Source organism: Cupressus sempervirens, chromosome 5 (assembly GCF_028749045.1).
Source record: "Cupressus sempervirens isolate cs-2001-9-10 chromosome 5, ASM2874904v1, whole genome shotgun sequence".
Taxonomy (NCBI): Eukaryota; Viridiplantae; Streptophyta; class Pinopsida; order Cupressales; family Cupressaceae; genus Cupressus; species Cupressus sempervirens.
This window is the reverse complement of record NC_143122.1, coordinates 44,311,121-44,333,493: the sequence shown is the minus strand read 5'-3', so window position 1 is coordinate 44,333,493 and position 22,373 is coordinate 44,311,121. Positions and strand designations below refer to the sequence as shown.

The following is a 22,373-nucleotide window of genomic DNA, read 5'->3' as shown; positions in this document are numbered from 1 at the left end:
AAGTTCCTCCTACATTCTTGTTAATGTGTCCCTCATGTCTTCAAGTGTCTTTCTTCTTTCTTCCACCTTCAACTATTTTTCTCATGCATGCAATATTTGGAGTCACTCTCTGAAAATGGCATTGCCATACCCAACTCACACCGAATCTTCCATGCTCTAATACCACTTTGGTGTGGAGAGAATCAATAATCAACTAACATCTATGATTAAAAACTTACTATCTCCAAATGCATGAATTTGAGGATTACAAAGATCTTCTTTGGCCCATCAAAAGAACAACACAGTAAAAAAAACATATAAAAACATAGCTTTTCTTAAATATAGGTTCTCCACAAAACTTAAAGATTCATGGATGGATTTTATAAAACAAGAATACACAAGCACACAAAAAAAAATGCATAAATTTCCTTTTATTATATAAAAACCACCTTTTACATGTGTTTTTTCTATTTGCTACTATCTACTCTCTAAATCCTAATTCCTCCTTGCTACCGAGTTCCTTCCAACTGCACACCCTATGCTATTCTTTCTCACTACCAACCTCCTTCCCTACTGCTCGTGACTTCCTCTTTTTCTCTACTCATGGCTTCTTCCTCTTATCATTGATTCCGCCTCCTTATGTATCTCATGGAATCTTCCTTTTCTTTTCTCCCACAACATCTTCTTAAGTTTGTGCTCCCTTCACCTCCTCCATCCACGTTGAACTCCTCTCTACCACCTTTCTTCCAACTCTTTGCCACATTTTCTTCTTTCTTACCTTATCAAGGTTTCCTTCCCCTTTCATAATAGCTTCCACATACATTCTAACTTCCACCAACCAACTATCCTTTACCAAAATTGATAACTTTCACCATGTCATTGGGTTCTATCCATTTCTTGCCATGTCATGCACACACCACTCCTATGGATGTCAGGTTCAGATTCTTTCTAAAACTGACATACCCAACCCCGACTAATTACATATTACTTAAACTAACTACTACATTTATAATGCTCCCCATTTAATGACTAGACTAGTATGGCTTACTAAGCAATGTTACAATGTAAAATAACCATGTAACATTATGTAGAATGCCCATAGCTTGGCCACACATTGTGCCTATTAAATGATGACATCAACCATGATACTTGAACTCAAGATATTATAAATTTTGTGAAGTTCCTACATAAGTACTTTATTGTGATAATACAAGTGCTATAAATATAGCAAAGAAACCTATGATGCATAAAAAGACAAAGCACATTACAATCAAATATCATTACTTGAGAGAGTTAGTTCAAGACAAAGAAGTAAGGATAGACTATATGAATACAAAAGAACATATAGCTAATATCTTCACAAAAACTTTACTTTAGAATGCTCATGAGTATCGAAGAGGTAAACTAGGAGTGATACCACTATCGATAGCTACTTAAGAAGTATAAGTAGTGCCCTACATCAATTGAGATGAATGTTGTATCTTACAACTTGATGTAGTTGATATTACTTTAGGAGTTTCCTGAAGTAATGAAGGAGTTGATCTAGTAGATTTATAGTCACGCAAAAGGTGTTAGAGGGAGAATCTAGAATTGATTATATCTACATAGAGAGATGTCAAGTCTTTGGCATTACTATCAAAGAGGTAGATATAATAATAAAGAAATACATCTACCTAGTAAGAGGGAGAAAATACTGAGGCAGATATAAGAACCGATCAATGAGAAATAGAGACTTGAATATCAGAAAGAGGGAGTGATATTCTACAAGAAGGGGTGATAAGTTATAAGGAGAAGAAGTAGTAAATGAACTTGACAAAGCTCACAGTACCCTACATAGAGGAGGCTCAGATATCTTCATAAAAAATAATTCCATATACAATAGTATCAGATGTCCAACCAAGTGAATTGAAGAGAAAATCTGAGTGATTAGTGGAAGGTGTGACCACTAAGACTAAAAGGGTTAAACAACAAGCCAATGGACCAAGAAAAAGACAAAAGACATTGTTGATAATTGTTGATTCTAGCGAAGAAGAAGTTCAAAAGAACAAGAAGTTAAACAAGTAGAGAAAGTAACAACTTCTAATCAATTAGTAGGAAAAGCTCGGCAACCTTAGAAGTCGAAGATAGAGAAGATAAACTCATCTATCAGTGCTTTTTACTTTTACCATCAAGATCTGATAGTTCAATGTCATGGCTAGAGTTTCATATTCTATATTTCCTTTCATTTTCTTATTGTGTACTATGATGGATGGTTATACCTATTGTATTGTATTTTATTTCATGGATCTTAAGAGATGATGAAATCTATTTTATGATGTATATTCTTTTAGCCTGTTATACCTTGTGACCTATACAGTGGATGATTGTGCATTTTGATTATTGTCAAGTGACATTCAAGATAATTGTATATTATTTAAATGGTATTTGTACTTGTAGTTATTCTTTAATATGGATTTTTCATATATTGAGCTTAGTATTAACTAAACTTAAATGTGATTCAACGTTAAGGAACCCTTGAGGAATTAAAATTGTATTTATAATTGCTTATGTGTATTTGATGTGTATGTTTATATTACTTCTACATTATTCTTACTTTGATGTATTTTAAACTTTTAATAAAACATAGTTTAGTAAACTTTGTAATATATTAGGTTTATTTCTTTTGGTTTCTTGAGTAGGGTGTTACATTTCTGTACACTTATTGGTTCCAATCACATTTTTATCTTCTAGTCTAGGAACTAGAGTCCATGTCTTATTTTTCTCAATTTGTTCAATCTCTTCTTTCATGGATTTACTCCAATCCACATCTTCTAGGGAATCATTCACTATTTTAGGTTCACTCATGCTTAGCAAACATGTATCATTTCTCAATTTGTTCCTTGTAATTGGTCTAGCATGTTTATCTCCAATTATTTGTGCAATAGGGTGATCTTTCTTGACATACATTAAAAATCTTGGTTCTTCTCTATTTCCCTCACTTGGTCTCTCAACTTATAAATCACTATGTACATCACTATCAAGTAGTTCAACATCTCTTTCATGTACACTAATCTTAGAATCATAATGTGCCTCAACTTCATTCTATAACTCAACACCTAAATGTAGCTCAGTTCTTGAATGCAACTCGACATTCATAATATGTGACTCAATAGTCATTGAAACTTGTTGATTTTCAACTTTATTTATGGCATCTCCATTAGCAGTCATACCTTCATAAAAGTATACAAATGATTTGTATTCTTCTAGTTCCTTCATAAGTTTAGCCTCATGTATTTCTGTATATTCATCAAATTTCGCATTTGTACTCTCCACAACTTTCTTAATGTTAATATTTGAACACTTATAAGATTTAGTTCTTGTGCAATAACTAAGGAATACACTTTCTTCACTTTTTGCATCTAATTTACCATTCCTGAAATCCTTAAGAATATAACACAAGGCTTCTAAATACCTTAAGATATTTTACATTGGGTGAATATACATACCATAGTTCAAAAGGTGTTGAATGACTACCTTTTCTGACTTGCACAAGGTTCAAGGAATAGGTAGTTGTACTTACAACTTCTCTCTAGTATTTCAAAGCAACATTTTTCTCCATCATGAGTGCCCTAGAATAGTCCATTATAGATGTCTTCCTCCTTTCAACAATTCTATTTTGTGGAGGGGTCCTAGGGGAAGATGTCTATCTTTTGATTCCTCTATCATTACAAAACATCTCAAACTCCTTTGATGTAAATTCTCCTCCTCTGTCAAATCTCAAATATTTTAGACTTTTACCTATTTCCTTCTCAACTATTGCTAAGTATCACTTAAACATTTGGAAAGCATCAGATTTTTGTTTCAAAAACATAACTTTCATCATTCTAGAATAATCATCAAAAAATAGAATAATATTCTTATCTTCTTTATAGCTTTGCATATCAATTGATCTCTATAATTCAGTATGAACAATCTCTAATATTGCTTTGGAGGTATGAGTCTTACTCTTAAAACCTGACTTTGTCATTTTGCCTAACTGACATTGTTTACAAATTCTATTGTTAGGTTTCTTCAACTTAGTAAAACCTCTAACTCTTCTGATGTTACTAATACTAACCAAGTTATCAAAATTTACATGACATAATCTCTTGTTCTATAGCCACACATCATCAAATACTACAACTAAACAAGTAGCATCTTTTATATCAAGGTAGAATAGATTACCTCTAGTTTGATCACCTTTTCCAATTAGTTTTCCATCAGTATCATATATTTTAGCAATCTTGTTCTCAAACTCAACCTTGCAACTTGAATTATTCAATTGTGATACACTCAACAAATTATAGTTAAGTCCTTCAACATATTAAGTATTGTCACACAAAATCTTTTCTATGAGTTTGATAGAACCTTTTCCTTTTATCAAACATAGGACATCAATACCAAACCTTATGCTATTTCAATCATAAAAATTCAAGGTAATGAACTTACTTTTATCTCCTATCATGTGATGTGAACACCCACTATCAATGATCCATTTGTCATTCTTGTTTACACAAGACACTAGTGTAGTTGCCTCATCCTTATTAGATTCATCTTTCATTGCAACATATGCCACTTCATCATCTTGATTATCAGACCCATCATTAGTTTCCTCTTCAAAAATGTTGTAAGACTTCTTTCCTTTGTCTTTGTAATCTGTGTTGTCTTCATCTCTTCTACTTTTATATTTGTCTCCACCTCTGCAATTCTTCTCCTCTAGACATCTAGCAACAATATGACCAACCTCATTGCAATTGAAACACATGATGGGTAACTTACCTTTGACCTTGACATTACCTTTGTGAAATATCATTGCTAGTAGTGCTTCAAGTTGTTCTACATGCTCCTCATCTGTATCACTTTCATTGGACACATATTTTAACTTTTTCTTCTTCTTCTTCTCATTAGGTTCATTCAATGACAACTTAGCTTTGAAAGTAGATTCAATATTTTCAAATTTGAAATTATCAAAATTAGATGGCTCAAAATAAGTAAGCCTACCTACTAGACCTTCAAGAGTTAGATCAGATCCTAGTACACATCTTAGTTCTCGTATTATAGAAACTCTAATAGCATAAATGGGTAGTAGTGTTCTCAAAACTTTTCTCAGTATAGTCTAATCATCTATCTTACTAGTAGATTGCCTTATAGCATTAACAACATCCTTTATCCTAGAGCAATATTGAGCAACATTCTCACCTTCTTGCATTCTCATATCATCGAACTTACCTCTACAACTTTCAGATTTGGCTCTCAAAACATTTGCATCACCTCCAAAGATGGTGTGAAGAGCATCCCACATTTTCTTTTCACTATCACAACCTTTGATATCATCAAACTTGGCATAACTTAGGGAAGAGGCAATCTCCAACATTGCTTGGTTGTGTTCTTTCTTCTTATTTAGATCTTTAGCAGTTACGACTCTAGTAGGATCAACATGCTGAATAGAAATGGTAGATTGTACATGATCTCCAAGACCTCCTAGGTGTAGCTTCATTAGACTTTTGCATGTAGGAAAGTTATCTCTATTAAGCTTGGGTACCTCTCTTTTTGACATCTTGATCCTTTTTCTCCTAGTACCTTCAAACTAGTCCTCTTAAGTAGATGGCTTTGATACAAATTGTTGGAATTCTTTAGAATAACTAAGAGGGGGGTGAATTAGTTACCCAAGGCCTAGATGTAAAAATATTTTTCTTCAAAATTTAGTGAACCCATATCCATAAAACATTTTCATCATGCATGCATCCATTAGATCATACAATCACTTAAACTTGTAGGTTACTATCAAATCAACTTTGCAGAAACATAAGCATGAAACATAATAGAATCAATAAAAAATTTGATACAATGATTTAATGTGAAAATTCAATTTGAGAAAAACCACCAGTAACATGCTACTCATTCTCACTCTTTTAAAGTGATGCCCTGTGAAAGGCTAACCCTATTAAAGGTTATAATGTACACTATTAGATGTGACCTGGTTAAAGGATTTCAATCACCCTATAAGGATTGAGCCTTGTTAGAGGAATTTAGATCATTCACTTGGAATGTCACTTGGTTAAAGGATTCACAAATGATTGTTAGGTCTGCCTTAATCCAAAGGATTTACCCTAGACTAGTACAATGATTAGAAAGTAATTGTAAGGCTTAATCTAATAACAACGTACAACATACTTTTCAGATTATAGATCTATGTTTTAGTCCTCAATTATGCTTGGCTTTGACACACTTCGACTCTGATATCTTGTTCACCATTCAAGCATTCGTACCCTTAATCTTTCTTGCTTTGTTTGCCAATAGTAGTCTCTTCTCTTAGGTCACTAAATGAAGCAATACCCTAGACTCCATGTTTTCCTTAGGTTCTCACACATGAAAACCTTTTCTTCTAGCTAGCCATCTCTATGAATAGAAAATTAAGATATTTCATTGTTTAACTTCCATCATCTATTTTAGGGTTAGGTTGGATAAGGCAGGATTCAATGAATCTACCCATCTTTTTAGTTTATTCCCTTCTAGAAACTTCTCCTTAAAATCTCTTTGAATTCACCTCAAAATGGCTCATCTTGAATTCTATGCCACTAGCTCATCAAGTTTATCTTCCACACAATTCCCACAATCCAAGAAATCAACTTGTTAGCTTAGATTCATTTAATTCTCGATCTTTCTCATAATGTTGACACTCGGCATTAATTTTATTTTGATTCTTGATACATACTGCATTTTCCAACATCCACTATCAAAACACTTGGCACAAACTAAAGTTTAGTAGTGCTTGGCATCAACTAAACTTTACTCAGCTTACACTAAAATTTGACTTTTCTAGGCTCCAATAGACCTTATGCTCGGCTTACACTAACTTTTCTCTGAACCTACTATGTAGATTGTTAAGCTTGGTGGGCACAATTCATTTAACTTTTTCTTAATTTAATTAGTTTTTCCATCCTTTACGACCTTAAGTAGATTATCAATGCACTATAATATCACTATTTTAACTAATCCTTGTACTCCTTTTTCATATCATAACTAAACCTTTCCTCTCGGTACTATTGTTACCTCATTTGATCAAGTCCTCTTCATCAATCAAACAAATGATAGTACTCAAATCATCTAAGCAATTTCCTTACCAACAAGTAGCAGGTTGACATCAGTAACAAAATAATGATTGAAACACATATATATACTTGTATCAATCTATTTTCAACAGAACATGGTATGTAAACTATACAAAGCTTTATATGGTTTAAAGAAAACCCCAAGAGAATGGTATGAAAGTCTTCACAATTATCTTTAGGAGATTGGTTTTGAGAGGACTGATGATAACAACAATCTGTAATTAAAGAAAGAAGGAGGTAAATATATTTTACTAGCTGAAAATTTTGTTGATGATATCATATTTGGAGGTAAAGATATATTATGTAAATAATTTGCAAATGAAATAAAGAAGGAATTTGAAATGTATATGTTTACAGAGATTAAGGTCTTTGTTGGTTTGCAAGTATATCAAATGAAATATGTTATATACATCACTCAGTCTAATTATGTGAGAGAAATATTGATTTTTTTTGTATTGGAAAAATCAAAACCAATTAGAACACCTATGGTGACAGGACACAAATTTTCAAAGAAGTATGACTCTATTGATGTGAATCAAGCATTGTACAGGTCTATGATTGGAAAACTGCAACATGTAGTGCATAATGGACCTAATATTGCATTATTTGTTGGGATTGTTGCAAGATTTTTTGCAAATCCTAAGGAGAATCATTAGATGGTTGTTAAGAGAATAATGAGATATTTGAAAGGAATGGAAGACTATGGTCTATACTACAAGAAAAATAAAAAAATTGAGTTAAGATACTATACAAATGCTAATTGCGCTAGAAACATTAATGACAAAAAGAGCTCAAGAAGTGGAGTATTTTTCCTAGGAAAGACATTGGTCACCTAGATCAGAAAGAAACAAAATTGCATATCTCAATCTACTTCTAAAGCTAAATATGTTGCTAATGTAGTAAATTCTACAAATGTGGTATGGATCAAATAGCTACTCAAAGCTAAGAAGGAGGAAATAACTAAACTTTTGGTACTTTATTTTGATAATAAAAGTGCTATAAACATATCAAAAAACCCTAAAATACACACAAAAACTAAGCACATTATAATGAAGTATTATTACTTGAGAGAGTTAGTTCAATACAAAGAAGTGAGAATGGAATATGTGATATCAAAAGAATAGATAGCTGATATATTCACAAAAGATATACCTAAGGATTCTCATGAGTATCTTACAGGTAAACTAGGGGTAATACCGCTATCTAAAGCTACTTAAGAAGCATGAGTAGTGCGCTGCATCAATTGAGTTGAATGTTGCATTTTAAAACTTGATGAAGTGGATATTAGTTTAGGAGATTCCTGAAGTATAGAAGGAGCTTAATTAGAATAATCATAGTCACATGAATGGTGATAGAGGGAGAACCTAAATTGATTATATGTACATACAGAGATAAGTCTTTGGCATTATTGTCAAAAAGGGAGATATAAGACTGAGGGACAAGACTGAGGGAGAAATAAGTACAAGAGAGATATAAATAAAGATAGATTCCATAATATCAGAAAGAATGAAAGATACTCTAAAGAGGGAGATATAAGAAAGAGGGGGTAGTAAAGAAACTTGAAAAATCTCATGTTATCCTACACAGAGGAATGATATATACTACATTGATAGAGGGCTAACTTTCAAACATTTATCTTCTTTTTGGTATTGTTTTTGGTATCAGTTTTTGATGAATCCAAAGAGGGAGATTGTTGATATAAGATTGTTTTAAATTAAAGAACCTATAACAGAACAATAATTATTTTGTCAATGATGTCAAACCTACTACCTACTAGTGAGACATTTTTTTTTGGTCTAAAAGCTATCATTTAGTTGATTGATGAAGGGGATTTGAAAAGAGGACATAACAATAGCAACTAGAGAAAGGTTGAGTTCTTTGGTATGTAAAAGAAGCACTAAGACCAAGCAAGACATTGATACTATAGTGCATTATTATCCACTTAAAGTGCGAAATGAAATATTATTCAAGTTAAGACTAGAAGAAGATTAAGTAAGAAAAGTATATCCCAAGCCTTGTCAAGCAATCAGTGCAAGCCGAGTAGAAATCAACTGAAATCAAGTAAAAACAAAGAGGTGTCAAGCAAACATGAAAATAGTGCAAGCCAAGTGATTGTTAATATATGCTAAGTAAAGTTTAGTTGGTGCTAAGCATATATAAAATTTAGTGTTTTCCAAGTGGACTAGTGTTTTTTGAGTGACAAAACAATATACATATCAAGTGAGATCATGTTGATGTTGAGTTCTAGTAAATGTGTTAAATCAAAGAGTTGCCGAATTTGAGAAGATTATTTTGTTTTCTTGAATTGTGTGAAGATTGTTGAAGATAACTATGATGAGTTGGTTGAACAAAATTCAAAGGTAAACCATTCTGGGGTAAAATCAAGAAAGATTGTAGAAGAAGTTTCTAGAGGAACCAAATAGAAAAGTGGGTAGATTCATTGTATCCTAACTAACTCTAAAATGGATGATAGTGGTTAAGTGGCAAAAGATCTTAATTATTTATTTATAGAGATAGCTAGTTAGAAGAAAAGGTTGTCATGCATGAGAGCCTAAGGAAGACAATGAGTCTAGGGTATTGCTTCATTTAATGGCTAAACAAAAGTGATTGCAGTTGGCATGCAAAGCAAGAAGGCTTAAGAGTATGAATGCTCGAAGGCTGAAAAAGATATCAAAGTGAAAGTGTATGAATACCAAGTAGAATGGAGGACTGAAATAGAGATCTATAATCTGTAAGTGAGTTGTAATTTGTTATCATATCAAGCCTTACTATTACTTTGTAATCATTGTATCAGTCTAGGGTAAATCCTTTAGATTAAGGTTTACCTAAAAATCATTTGTAAATACTTTAACCAAGTGACATTCTAATGGAATGGTCTAAAATCCTCTAAAAAGGTGCACTCCTAATAGGGTGGTTTAAATCCTTTAAGCAGGTCACATTTAACAGTCTATATTGTAACCTTTAATTGGGTTGGCTTTTCAAAAGGGCATCACTTTATAAGAGTGAGAATTAGTAGCAAGTTACTAGTGATTTTTTCCAAATTGGGTTTCCATGTAAAATCCTTGTGTCATAATTGTATGAATGTTCTTATGTTGTTTCATGTTTACATTTCTACAAAGTTGTTTTGAGCTAGGACAATAACACACAAAGTCTAAGTATTGTATGATCTAATTGATGCATGTACATGCAATTTTTGTATACATATGGGTCTACTAAGAACTGGAAATTTTTATTTGTACATCTAGACCTCTTATAATTGATTCACCCCCCTCCCCTCTCAGTTATTCTAAAGAATTTCAATAGGAAGATGGTGTTGAAGCTTTGGAAAATAAGTTTGAGTTGAATTTGAAGGTTTTAGAGTCATCTAGTTGGGACTTGGTGGACATTCAAAATGAGGGGAAGCCTCTTTCCCCTCATTTTAAGCTAGTAAAGTTACATTAGTATATTGTTATTGTATTTATATGAAACTAAGATGGAAAAACACCCTTCAGTGTAAGTAATACTTGTGATGCTTAAGATATGTTTTGTTAGATAGGGAATGACTACTTCTATCTATTAGATTTATTTTCTAAGATGATTTAGTTGTGTGTGTGTGTGTGTGTAGAATTATTTTTATCACTTTCATTGTGTTCTATGTTATTTATGTATTTATGTTTTATGACTTTTAGAACTTGGTCCTTAGGGAAAAAACACTCAAGACCAAGAAGCACAATAACTAGCATAGAATAGACCAAAAAAGTATGATTAGAATAGAAATATGATATTCAATTGATTGTATAGTATACTAGGAGTGCCTATATATAAAGGCATCTAGAATGCTTCTAAAATGTATAGGAGTTAGCAATATGATAAGCCTCACAGCTAAGCACATGTCCACCAAGAGTGGTTTATCCTCCATAAAGGACAAGAGTTAGTGCGATGATGAGAGGATAAGCCTACAAAGGTGTGTTACATAAAATTATGTTGTAGACACCATGTGCTAAATTAAGAGTGCAAAAAACTATGTTGTCTACATGATGACTCAGTTGATTATGCAAACTCTAGTGTTGTAGACACCATGTGCTAAAATAGAATTGCTAACTCTTGTGTTGTGAACATGACAACTCATATGAGTATGCATAATCCTAGGTGTTTAACATAATAAATAATAAAATAATGCATTCATCCTAAGTAAACTTAAGTAAAGTGTAAATAATAATTATTTACACTAACACCTTCCCTTGAGTGCAACTTAGGCTAATGCACTTAAGCTCACAAAAGCTATGATGAAATGCATAATGGGTCCCAGCTACTAGGCCATGTTAGGTACCCAAGTACAAATGCAATGTAATGGAATCTCTTTGAAAATGGAGAAAGAGGGAAAACCTCATGGGAAAAACCCTCCCCCAAAAAGAGAGATATGTACAATAAAGAAAGATGCATGTATGGATGGAGTAATCAAGACCCCCCCATTATGACATACATCATTCATATACAATAGAGAATCCCTCCATGAAATCCCCCCTTAGTGAAGGATCTCTTGATGATGAGTCCTTGAAGACAAAAGAGAATCCAATGCCTACAAACAACATTTCTCCCTTTAGGAAGAAGATACACCAAGTATATGTGCAAATATGCTTCCCACTGTGGATAGGAAGATGGAAGAGGAAACCATATGTAGTATAGTGTGGATGTTGCCTCTGAAGTCTGCTTAAATGTTGACAAATCCTTTATGAATGTAGATTCCATGAACCGATCTAGTGGAAGCCCAAAAAAAAGTGGCAAGCAAGGTAACATGTCTATGCATGAAATTGAATCAACCTCCAAAGACAAGGAAGCATCATGATAGGAAGATGTAAGAAGAGAAGTAATGTTGCCTCCCCTCAATAATGAATGCACACCCATGATAGAAGCTCCTTGATGACTGAAGAAGCTTCACCATGAAAGAAAAATGGTGTTCCTCCTTGTAGGAAGAAATGTTGTCATAGGTGTAGTAGAGAATACTTTCCAACTAGTAGGAAGAATCCTCAAAAGATATGATGTTTGAGGAAACTGGAATACAATCTCCAAAGACTAATATGTCTCCTCTAAAGTGAAAGAGTTCTCCTCCAACTATTGTAAAGAGATGTCCACAATCAAATTAGTCTCAAAAGAAAGCTCAAGTGGTTGAGGGTCAAAGTGTGCCCTCACAACAAGTGAGGAAGTCTCCTCAACAAAGAGAATATTGATGTCATCAATGATGTCTCCTACATCTTAAATGTAAGACTCCACAAATAGCCCTGCAATGTTTGGAAGGAAGTCATCCCACAAAGTTGAAATAGGAAGACATTGTATTTCCTACTACCTTGAATTAGAAGCAACTGTGGCTAGAACTAGAGATCAGTAGAAGCAATAGGAGCATTAGGAGGTGGGATCTCATCTAGAGTTGAAGGTACCATAACTGGAGTGACTGAAGATTGAATGTCTTCTAGAAATGGAGGAACTATAGGGTCTCCATATTCTTTCCAAAGAGCCATCCAAATTTCATAAGGATTACTGACCTTCCTAATGACATCAAAGCAATTAGCATTAATACTGAAAAAAATGACATCTAAAATTATTTTAATAGGTTTCAAATCATCAGAGAGCAGTTCTTTGGAACATAGATAAGGAAATACTTCCTTATGTTGTCTTCTTAGATGATCAATTATCAAAACACTCCATTTCTAATAGTTCCTTTTTGTCAACCTCAATCTAACACCAAACTTACATTTGAAACAAAACTCCATGAGATCAATAAATGTATGCACCCCCCAAAATAATCAATCAACCCTCCCCCCCCCCTTCCCACAATATATGATTCGACACTTAATACTTAGTGCAATTACAATAGGCCACTTGTCAATTTTGAACTTATTGATCTTCCAATTTTGTTGTTTACAACCTCCTCCTGGAGTTCAAATCTAGTACTTTAGAATGTTGCGTACAAATACAATAATTTTGAAGCAATACAATGCAAAGAAATGACATATTTCTAAAGTTGGCATTTTTGTCCACACAAGCCTATAATCTAATTTCAGATCTAGAAAGTAGACAAAAATTTATGCACTTAAAAAAAAATATAGAACCTAATTTGGAGTCCAAATGAGCCTGTACAAAGCCTTTGAGGTTGCAAAAATTGGGATTTTTGATTTGCAAAAAACATTTAGGAATAGAGATATCAAACATCCTACACCAATGTGTAGATCACAAAATTCTACCTCCCCCAAAAAAAAAAGCTCAAAAAAAGGAGTTCGTATGAGCGAGATATCGCTATTTTAAAATCACCTTTGTAATTATTTTTCTTGAATCACCACCGTTGCACCTCCCAAAATCAAATGACTCTAAGTTTCACCTTAGATATCTGATTTTGATGAAACAAAAGTCAATTGGGGATTTTTTTGACCTTCTGAATATGATGCCAGTATATGATTTGCACCACCAAGCTCCAATCTTGTCCTACAAAAAATCTCTCCTCTACAGGCCTGATGGCCAAACAAAATTTGAGCAAAATATGTAGATCCAAAAACTAATGTTGATAAATTGTAGAGACTGAAATAATAAAATATGCAAATCTGAAAATTAAATTTAGAGGTATGAAATGATCATACCAAATTCGCAAATCAGGCCTTTGGGTGCTAGTTTGCAAAAAAAATTTACCTCAAATTCGACTATTGCCCAACATAGTTGAATTTATAGTCTATTTTCACCAAATCGATACTCCAAATGCAATGGTGATGTCCTCTTTGGCTCTAGATGCTCTCAATAGTTGCAGATAGTCTGAATCTGAGTCAAGGTGTCCTCAAAGAGGTGAAGCAAGAATGGTCTCTAATGGCTATGAAATGATGCCTCTATGGCTTTGATACCATGTAAGAATTTTTTTTTAAAAAAAATCACCCAAGACCAAGAAGCACAATAAATAGCACAAAATAGACCAATAGAGTATGATTAGAACAAAAATATGATTTTCAATTGATTGTATAGTACACTAGGAGTGCCTTTATATAAATGCCTCTAGAATGCTTCTAAAATATCTAGGAGTTAGCAATATGATAAGCCTCACAACTAAGCACATGTCCACCAAGAGTGGGTTATCCTCCATTAAGCATAGGAGTTAGTGTGATGATGAGAGGATAAGCCTACAAAGGTGTGTCACATAAAATTATGTTGTAGACACCATGTGCTAAATTAAGAGTGTGAACAACTATGTTTTCTACATGATGACTCAATTGATTATGCAAAATCCTATGTTGTAGACACCATGTGCTAAAATAGAGTTGCAAATTCTGTGTTGTCAACATGACAATGCATATGAGTATGCACAGTCCTAGGTGTCTAACCTAATAAATAATAAAATAATACATTTATCCTAAGTAAACTTAAGTAAAGTGTAAATAATATTTATTTACACTAACACAAGATACAATACTTTAATTATATACAAACCATGATCAAATGTAGAAGAAGGAGAGAAGGACAAGAAATGATCTAGAAGGAAGGTGGAAAAAGTTAACTTTGGACTAGAATCTTATTATTGAGGTGTATCTATGTACTTCATGATGTATCAAGGCTTGGGTGATTTATCTATCAATATATATAAAAGTGAAAATGTGAAATCTAGATAAGGATATAAATGCATTCTAGATATGGCGAGGAACATTTCTATATTGCAACTTTCTAGCAATTTTTGGCCCATTCATACAATACTCGGTAGTTTGAAGGACCTCAAAGACTCATAACAATGTGATATTGATAAAAATAATATCCCTTTGAAGCTAAAGAAGAAACAAGCACAAGTTTGGAGGCAACAAAGACATGAATACTTTTAATCATCTCTAGCTAGCTTCTCTTGTAAGGATGATTATTTCATTATAATATACTATTTGTGTAATTTTAAAGCCAATGCTTGGTAAATTTGTCCCTAGAGAAAAGAGGGGGCTTGGTATCATGTGTTTCCCTTCAAGGAGTGGTGGTGTAGGTAATATGTTGAGCACTAGAGGAGGCATTAGACACACTCGAAGGAGATGTGGACTTTCAAAGAAAGATGCCTCATGAGTAGAAATATTAGTGATGATTGTTCCCACAACATAGAGGAAGTGTGAGACATGCTCAAAGGTGATGCGGAGTTTGGAGGAAAGACATCTAATGTGCAAAAATGGAGAAAGCATTTTACACTCAAGGGAAATGTGGAATATTGGAGGAAATGTGTCTCATTGCGCAGGAGAAGTAGGAACACTTAAGTTGTGAAGATATCTCCAGGTTTAGTGGCTAGGAGATTCATTGATGGGATTATTTTTGTGTGTCTTGAGAAAGAAAGGATGATTGGTGAATGCACTTCATCAAAGTATCTATTGGGTTGGGATGATAGCCATTTCAACTTCCATTTTTTCTCAATTAATATAATATGGGGAGAAAGTTGGAGTTTTACATTAATTAGGTTAGTCTTTAGATTTAGATTAAATAAAACAAATTAAAGTTTAAAAATCAAGTGTTAGGAATTAGACAATTGTGTGAGGAAAAATAAGGCTATATAAGCCTCCTCAAATGAAATATGATTGAATCCTCTGACTATCAATATTTTTGTTTCATGTTTGATCTACAATCAACCCAACACCTGATTTTATAGTAAGACTAATGTTTATATTAAAGAAACTAATTTTTATATATTTAATTTAAGCTAACTATTAACCTAAACCTAGTGTAATACTCTAATTAAAATGATTTAGAGTGTCATTAATCTTTGAGAAAACACACTTTTTAGTTATAATAATCTTATTGAATTTTCTGTAGTCAATGATCACTATCCACTAATCCTTTTCCTTTAGAGAATGACAAAGGTGGAAGGTCTACAAGGAGATACACTAGGTCATGTAACCCTTCTTTAATATTTTGTTTTCCTTTTCTTCTTTTAAAGTTTTAAAGTTTCTATGACATGAGAGAAAAAGTTATGAATATCAATTATACAATTTCAATAATTTTTTCATAATAGTTAAAATAACTCCACAAAATTTGTTGTATCTAAGGCCAAATATAGGAACACAGTATTGATAGTGTGAAATAGTAAATGTATATTTAAATCACTTATAAGAACTCCAAATTTGGATATCCTAGGCACAAGCTATAACTTGTGAATTTTCACTACTAATCATTATCTTTAAGCCAAAATTCAAAACACCTATAAAGAAATATTTAGAAAGGATGGCTTTGAGAACTACAAATTTCTTGGAAATTAGCTTTCTAATTCTAATAAAAATTTACATAATTAATAACTTATAATTTTTTTTACTAAAATCTAAATGGGAAATTTCTAGTGGCATGTAAATTTAAAAATCATTTCTACAAATAATCTAAAATTTCAAAGAGACTTATGGATCTAAAACTCTAGTACAATATAATAGCTCTAATACAAAGTCACTAGAATTAATTAAAATAATAAACCAATATTCAACAAAAAGATTTGTAGACCTTAATATATTAATTATATATTTTGTCTAGATTTTTTCTTTATGACAATCAACATTAGATGTCTTTCCTATGTTTACCATTAGCTAATGTCAAAATATAAGACCGTATTTGTTAAAATTTTATGACATCAAAAACATATCTAAATTATCTTAAATAAACAAAATTAAATGTAAATAACATTAACCATATAATGTATCAAACTAGCACAAACATAAATCTCAAAGTACCAATAAGAAAAATACATAGCCCATTCCTACCCAACAAAGTTATTATGTGAGAAGTAGGCAATTGGAAGCAAATTCAAATATTTTGAAAGAGAAGAAGTGATATATACATTGCCCCTTAAATTTCGTATTAAAATGTAAATGGTAAACATAGGACAGGCATCTAATGTAGATTGTCGGTTAAGACAGAATAGAATATATAATATATTAATTTAAAAATTTAAGTGGTTTGGAAATAAAACTATTTAGTTGCTCAACCTCGGAGAGGATTATTCTAGTTATTTCAAGAACAAACGTGCAGTTTCTAATGTTCTTTTATATATTTCGCTATCATTGCTGCTGCAGTTGGAGGTCGTGTTCACATGGGCAGATTTTATAAAAGTAATATCCATATCTCTTGAACCAATTAGTGCTCTCCCATTTCTAAGTTATTGTTGAGGAATGGCCCTCGGAGAAGCATTTGATTTTCTAAATCTTCTTTGGTGGGTACTAAAGGAGAGAGATCTCCCTGATCTCCTTTTAACTTGTTGACTAATTTATGTAATAATTTTGCATGGTTCGGTGGAGTCGACAACACTGTTATTGTAATAGGATTGTATGGCCGACATTAGGGTTTCGATGTGCTGATTTGAATCTTGGCTTGAAGGAAACTTTTACAATTCATCAATGGGGAGAGGGAAGGTTCAGCTGAGGGTGATAGAGAACAGGATCAACAGGCAAGTTACTTTCTGCAAGAGGAAAAATGGGTTGTTGAAGAAAGCTTGCGAGCTCTCGGTGCTGTGTGATGCAGAAGTGGCTCTTCTCATCTTCTCCAACACTGGCAAACTCTATGAATTTTCCAGTCCAAGGTACACAATTAGCTCCTAAAATACCTCTTTCATAAACCAAGCTTTTACTCTATTATTATTTCGTGTATTTACTATTTTTACAATTTTCTCATCTTTAAACGCATATAATTGCAAGTATTGTAGATGTAGATATTGTAGATGTTGCAGTTTATTAAAGAAGTGGTTGTATTATAAGATGGGTTATAATGCCATCAGGGGGCAGACACCATAAATTGGAGTTTTATACAAAAAATAATAATGAGAAACCCATAGTTTTTTTCCGTGATACAGATCCTATTTCCTCAACCGATGATTGCTAAGAATATGTAGCACAGATAAATGTCTGCTTCTGTGTTGACTCTTTTCTGAGCACACATAGAAAATCACAGATGCAAATGACATTCATCTGTCAAACTATCTGTAGAATGCATCTCCAAAATTTCGTGAGCCACAATATATAACACACGAACTGAATTATTGTTTGGGCAATACCACTTTGACATAGTTGGATCATAACCCTGCCAAATGCCCGAAGAAAAGATGTACAAAAATATTATGTACTTACTAATTGGGGCTCATGAGGAAACCCTGCGGGGGATTAGTGCCCTAGACTGCACAAAACAAAGCAACTAGTCGAAAATCAGTGTACAAGGCATACACTCTGTCGAGATGAAGCGTTACCAATGAAGTTCATCCAACCAATTATCTCCTTCGAACACTACCCTTTAATTCGCTACCCCTTTCCAGTGCAATTCTGAAATGGTTTTTAATTTATCATAAACTTCTATATTAATGATGTGGTCTACAGTGCATGCAAGTGGTTTCTATAGACCACAGAAATTTGTCAGCATATAAAATCTTCAATTTCATCATTGTCTTTTTGTTTCAATTCTATTAAGTCCTTAGTCTTAATCAAAATCATATCTTAAATCTTCAAACTTGGATCAAATTTAGGAAATCTCATCATTCTCTTAGCATGCTCTAACCATGAGCTGTGACAATCTTGATATCCAATCCATTGCAGTTTCAGGTGGTGCTTGAGGGATTCAAACTTTAGTAGAGTCTCCTGCCCTATTGCTTACCAAATTTGAAAGACCGTGCTTGAACATTTATCTATTCTCAAATGACAACTTCCATCCTCCTTTATGCTTTTTTTATCTCCTTTTGTTTTAATAAAACCTCTTGCTTAATTCTTTTGTCAGGGATTTCAAATGTACTATTTCATTCTAGACAATTATTCAAAAGCATTCTTCACAATGAATTCCTAAAGAAAATAAATCATAAGATACCCAAACTACACCCAAACTACAATCTCCTTTCTGTAACTATATTTCACTCTTTTTTGGAAAAACTTCTTCTCATCACAAACCTAAATAGATCTCAATAGATCTCAGATGCTTCTGCATGCTTAATATTTTTTTCAATTTTTCTTCCCACCTTGTCTTTGCCATTGTAACTAGCTATAAACTTCAAATCTTCTCTGATATTCCATAGAAGAATAAAAAATAATGAATAGACACAAGAAGAAAAACCTAGAAAAAAGAGATTTTATTAATTTATTATGAAAACTGATTACAATTCCTCTTAAGGAGAATAGCAGATTTTAAGCTAACTAGCCATGGAAATTGAAAATATCTATTTGGAAAGTCAGAATATCTATTATTACGTTACAACTGAGTGTCTACTTTATTCAAATTTTACACTTGAGAATGGATGAGAAGATTCCAGCCATCGTGTAGTTTTAGACTTGCTTTCTGCTTGCATCGTGGGGGAGGGAACAAAGGTTGCATGCGGTAATCTTACTTGTTCGGTGGATCTGATCTTTCTAACTAGGACAAGAAACAGTTATAAGCGCTGTGGGAGAACTCACGTTCTCTAGCACGGATTCTGCCGTCTCTTATCATTTGATAGATGTACTTTTTTTCCTTTTAAGAATCCACTGTAGTTTTGTAATAATACTTCACTTTAAAATGCACGAATCTTTAGCGTCTCACTGTGAAAAAAAAATGTTAATGAATACCTATATGTAATAAGGAATTACATCAATCCAACGAATGATAAAAGCAGAGTTAGGGCTCCATCCTCCGGCGTCTTCAACACTAGAAAACACTAGGTTATACCAGAACTTTACTACACATCCAGAACACTATTATATATCTATCACAGTCTGATTATGATTGAGATCTGATAAAATATATACATAACCAAGTATATATTAAAAGGAACATCATATTCCTTCGGTGTTTTTGAAGGCCTTTAAAAAGTAAGTTGGTTAATAAGCTTATATCACTTCTCAGACCATGATAGCTAACTTTTCTCACAAGGGGTTTCATATTAAAAAAAATTAACTTGTCTTCATCGTTTTCAAAAATGTTCTTTTCTTGAGGAATTTGCTACCATCTACTCTTCATGACGATCTTTCTTCTCATTCTTGAATGTCTTCATCTTTTCCATAGTTTTCTAGTTCACCACAATATTGACTTTGGAGGTGTTTTCATTTACAGCTTCACCTTATTTTATTTGTTCTTTTAATTTCTTATTTTTAGATTTATTTTTACAGTCACATTTGAAAATCACACATTAAGAGGAAAAATAAATTTAGAAAAAGTAAGTTACTTTTGACTATTTAACATTTTTGACTAAACTATATTGAAACATTCATTACTTGGTTTCTTTAGACATTTTACAAGTTCTAAAATTCAATCATTTACATTAACTTACATGCCAAAACATTGGTGAAAAAATTAATGAAGTTTTGAATTGTAAATTAAGCATACTCTTAAATATAAATAAATTATTAAAATGATAATAAAATATTATGATTTATTTAAAATTTAGTGTCTTATTGGTTTTGTTATCAAATTACATATTAGAATATTAGAATATTAGAGATAGGGGGCAACTGTCCTTTGAGATGGTGCAAGAATTTGATGATCTTGTTGCTCAGGATCGAGCTCCTTGTTGAGCTCTCCTTGTTGTATTCCTTTCTGTCTTAATAAATTTTTACCCCTCTAAAAAAAATTACATATTTATAAAAAATTTAACAAAAATAATTGATATAGCAATATGTTTGATGAGAGCTATTTTTTGTAGCTTTTTATTTGTAGGTTGGAGATCTTATATAAGATTTTAAGTCACTTCAAATCTATTCATTAATAATAAATAATATAAGGGATTGAATTTATTTTTCTAACGTTTTTTATAATATACTATTTTTTATAATTCACATTTTTCAATGATCAATTTATTATTTATTTATATTGTATATCTATTTGTGAAGATTTTAGAATCCTTCTCAAACTTATTTTAGTTTCTTAAGGAAAAACTTTCCCATAACAATTTTTTTTAGATTTTGTAAATTATAAGCTATAAATAAATACCATATAATAATAATATGAATGGAAGTAAAATAATTATATCAAAATAAATAATCTTTAATCATCAATATAATGTTTAACACTAATATTGTAAGCTTTTTTTAATATCTAGAATCATATGAACTAATATTTATACACATACCTTTCATTTTTTTGAAATTAATATTTATAAATGATAGTAAAAAATTTATTAATTTTTTATTAAATATAATTAAATATTAAAATATAGAAATTTGGAAATAAGAACTATGAAATTAAACTTAATATTTTGTCAAATTCTATTATATAAATTATTTAATTAATTCATTATATTGTGTCTTTTGTGTCAAATGTAACCAACAAGTCAATAAATTAAAAAAAAAAAATTAGATAAATATTATTAAATTGTATACATTAAATGTGTTATGTTATATATCAATTGTGAGAAATTTTTATCTTGGATTGAGATTCAATTATAATAGCATGTGTGTGGTGTGTGAAAGAGGGAAAAAAAGATAATAGCTTTCAACAATATTTATGAATATTCTTGTCATTTATCGAGAGCTTCTATAGGCAGAATTGAATATAAGCATATATCAACTTTATTCTTTTAAAGAAAGATAAAACTCATTGTTTCTTTTAAAAATATATATCCACCTCTTGACATAGATATGTAAAATTTATTTGAAAACTACTAATAAGATATATACAAAGGTACCTGAAAGGGGCACCCAAAGGATGAGTGGTTGGGATCCTTTTAATAAGGGTTCAAATGTATCTTAATATATAAGAAATATTTTTTTTAAATTCTTAAGTTTAAATGAATCCACCATATGACAATTCTTTACCTAATCTAAAGCTAACTACTACGAAGTAATGGATGCATGATATTTTAAATCAAATATTGTATTATTAATTTAAATTTACAAAATAGTTTTATCTCTTAGACAAACTAAATGTAGCCTCTTAAAACTAGCTAATAACTCTAAAATGTATAAGACAATTGTCAAGAATACAAAAATAAACAGAAAAATATTTTATGATATTATTGAGCTACTATATCAACATAGCTATAAATAGATAACTATAACACAATTAAAAAAAATTAAAAACTAAGAATACTTGATCATACAGATTCTAAAATTTAACATTTTAATTCATTCTTTCTTTCATCTTAATCTTCTTCTTCATCCTCCTTCACAAGAGCCATAGAATTCACGGAGATCTAATTGCATAAATTCAGTAGTGATTAAGAGAAACATGATCACTAATTCCTAAATTTCAGTGACTATATTTTTTATTTTGTTAATTTCACCCTCTTAACACTATTTATTTGGCCTTATTTATTTATTTTCATTCAGTTGCGAATCTTCCTTCTTGTAACTAATAATGTCG

General features: G+C 31.8%; 1 protein-coding gene across 1 annotated transcript in view; it reads left to right on the top strand.

Moving 5' to 3' along the window:
- Positions 1-17,461: 17,461 nt before the first annotated feature.
- Positions 17,462-22,373, top strand: part of LOC149554471 (agamous-like MADS-box protein MADS1) — a 67,071-nt gene continuing 62,159 nt past the window's right edge. Inside the window, exon 1 of the mRNA XM_089828892.1 lies at positions 17,462-17,643. Within this exon, the coding sequence (XP_089685018.1) occupies positions 17,462-17,643 (182 nt within the window). The remainder of the gene's footprint in view (positions 17,644-22,373) is intronic.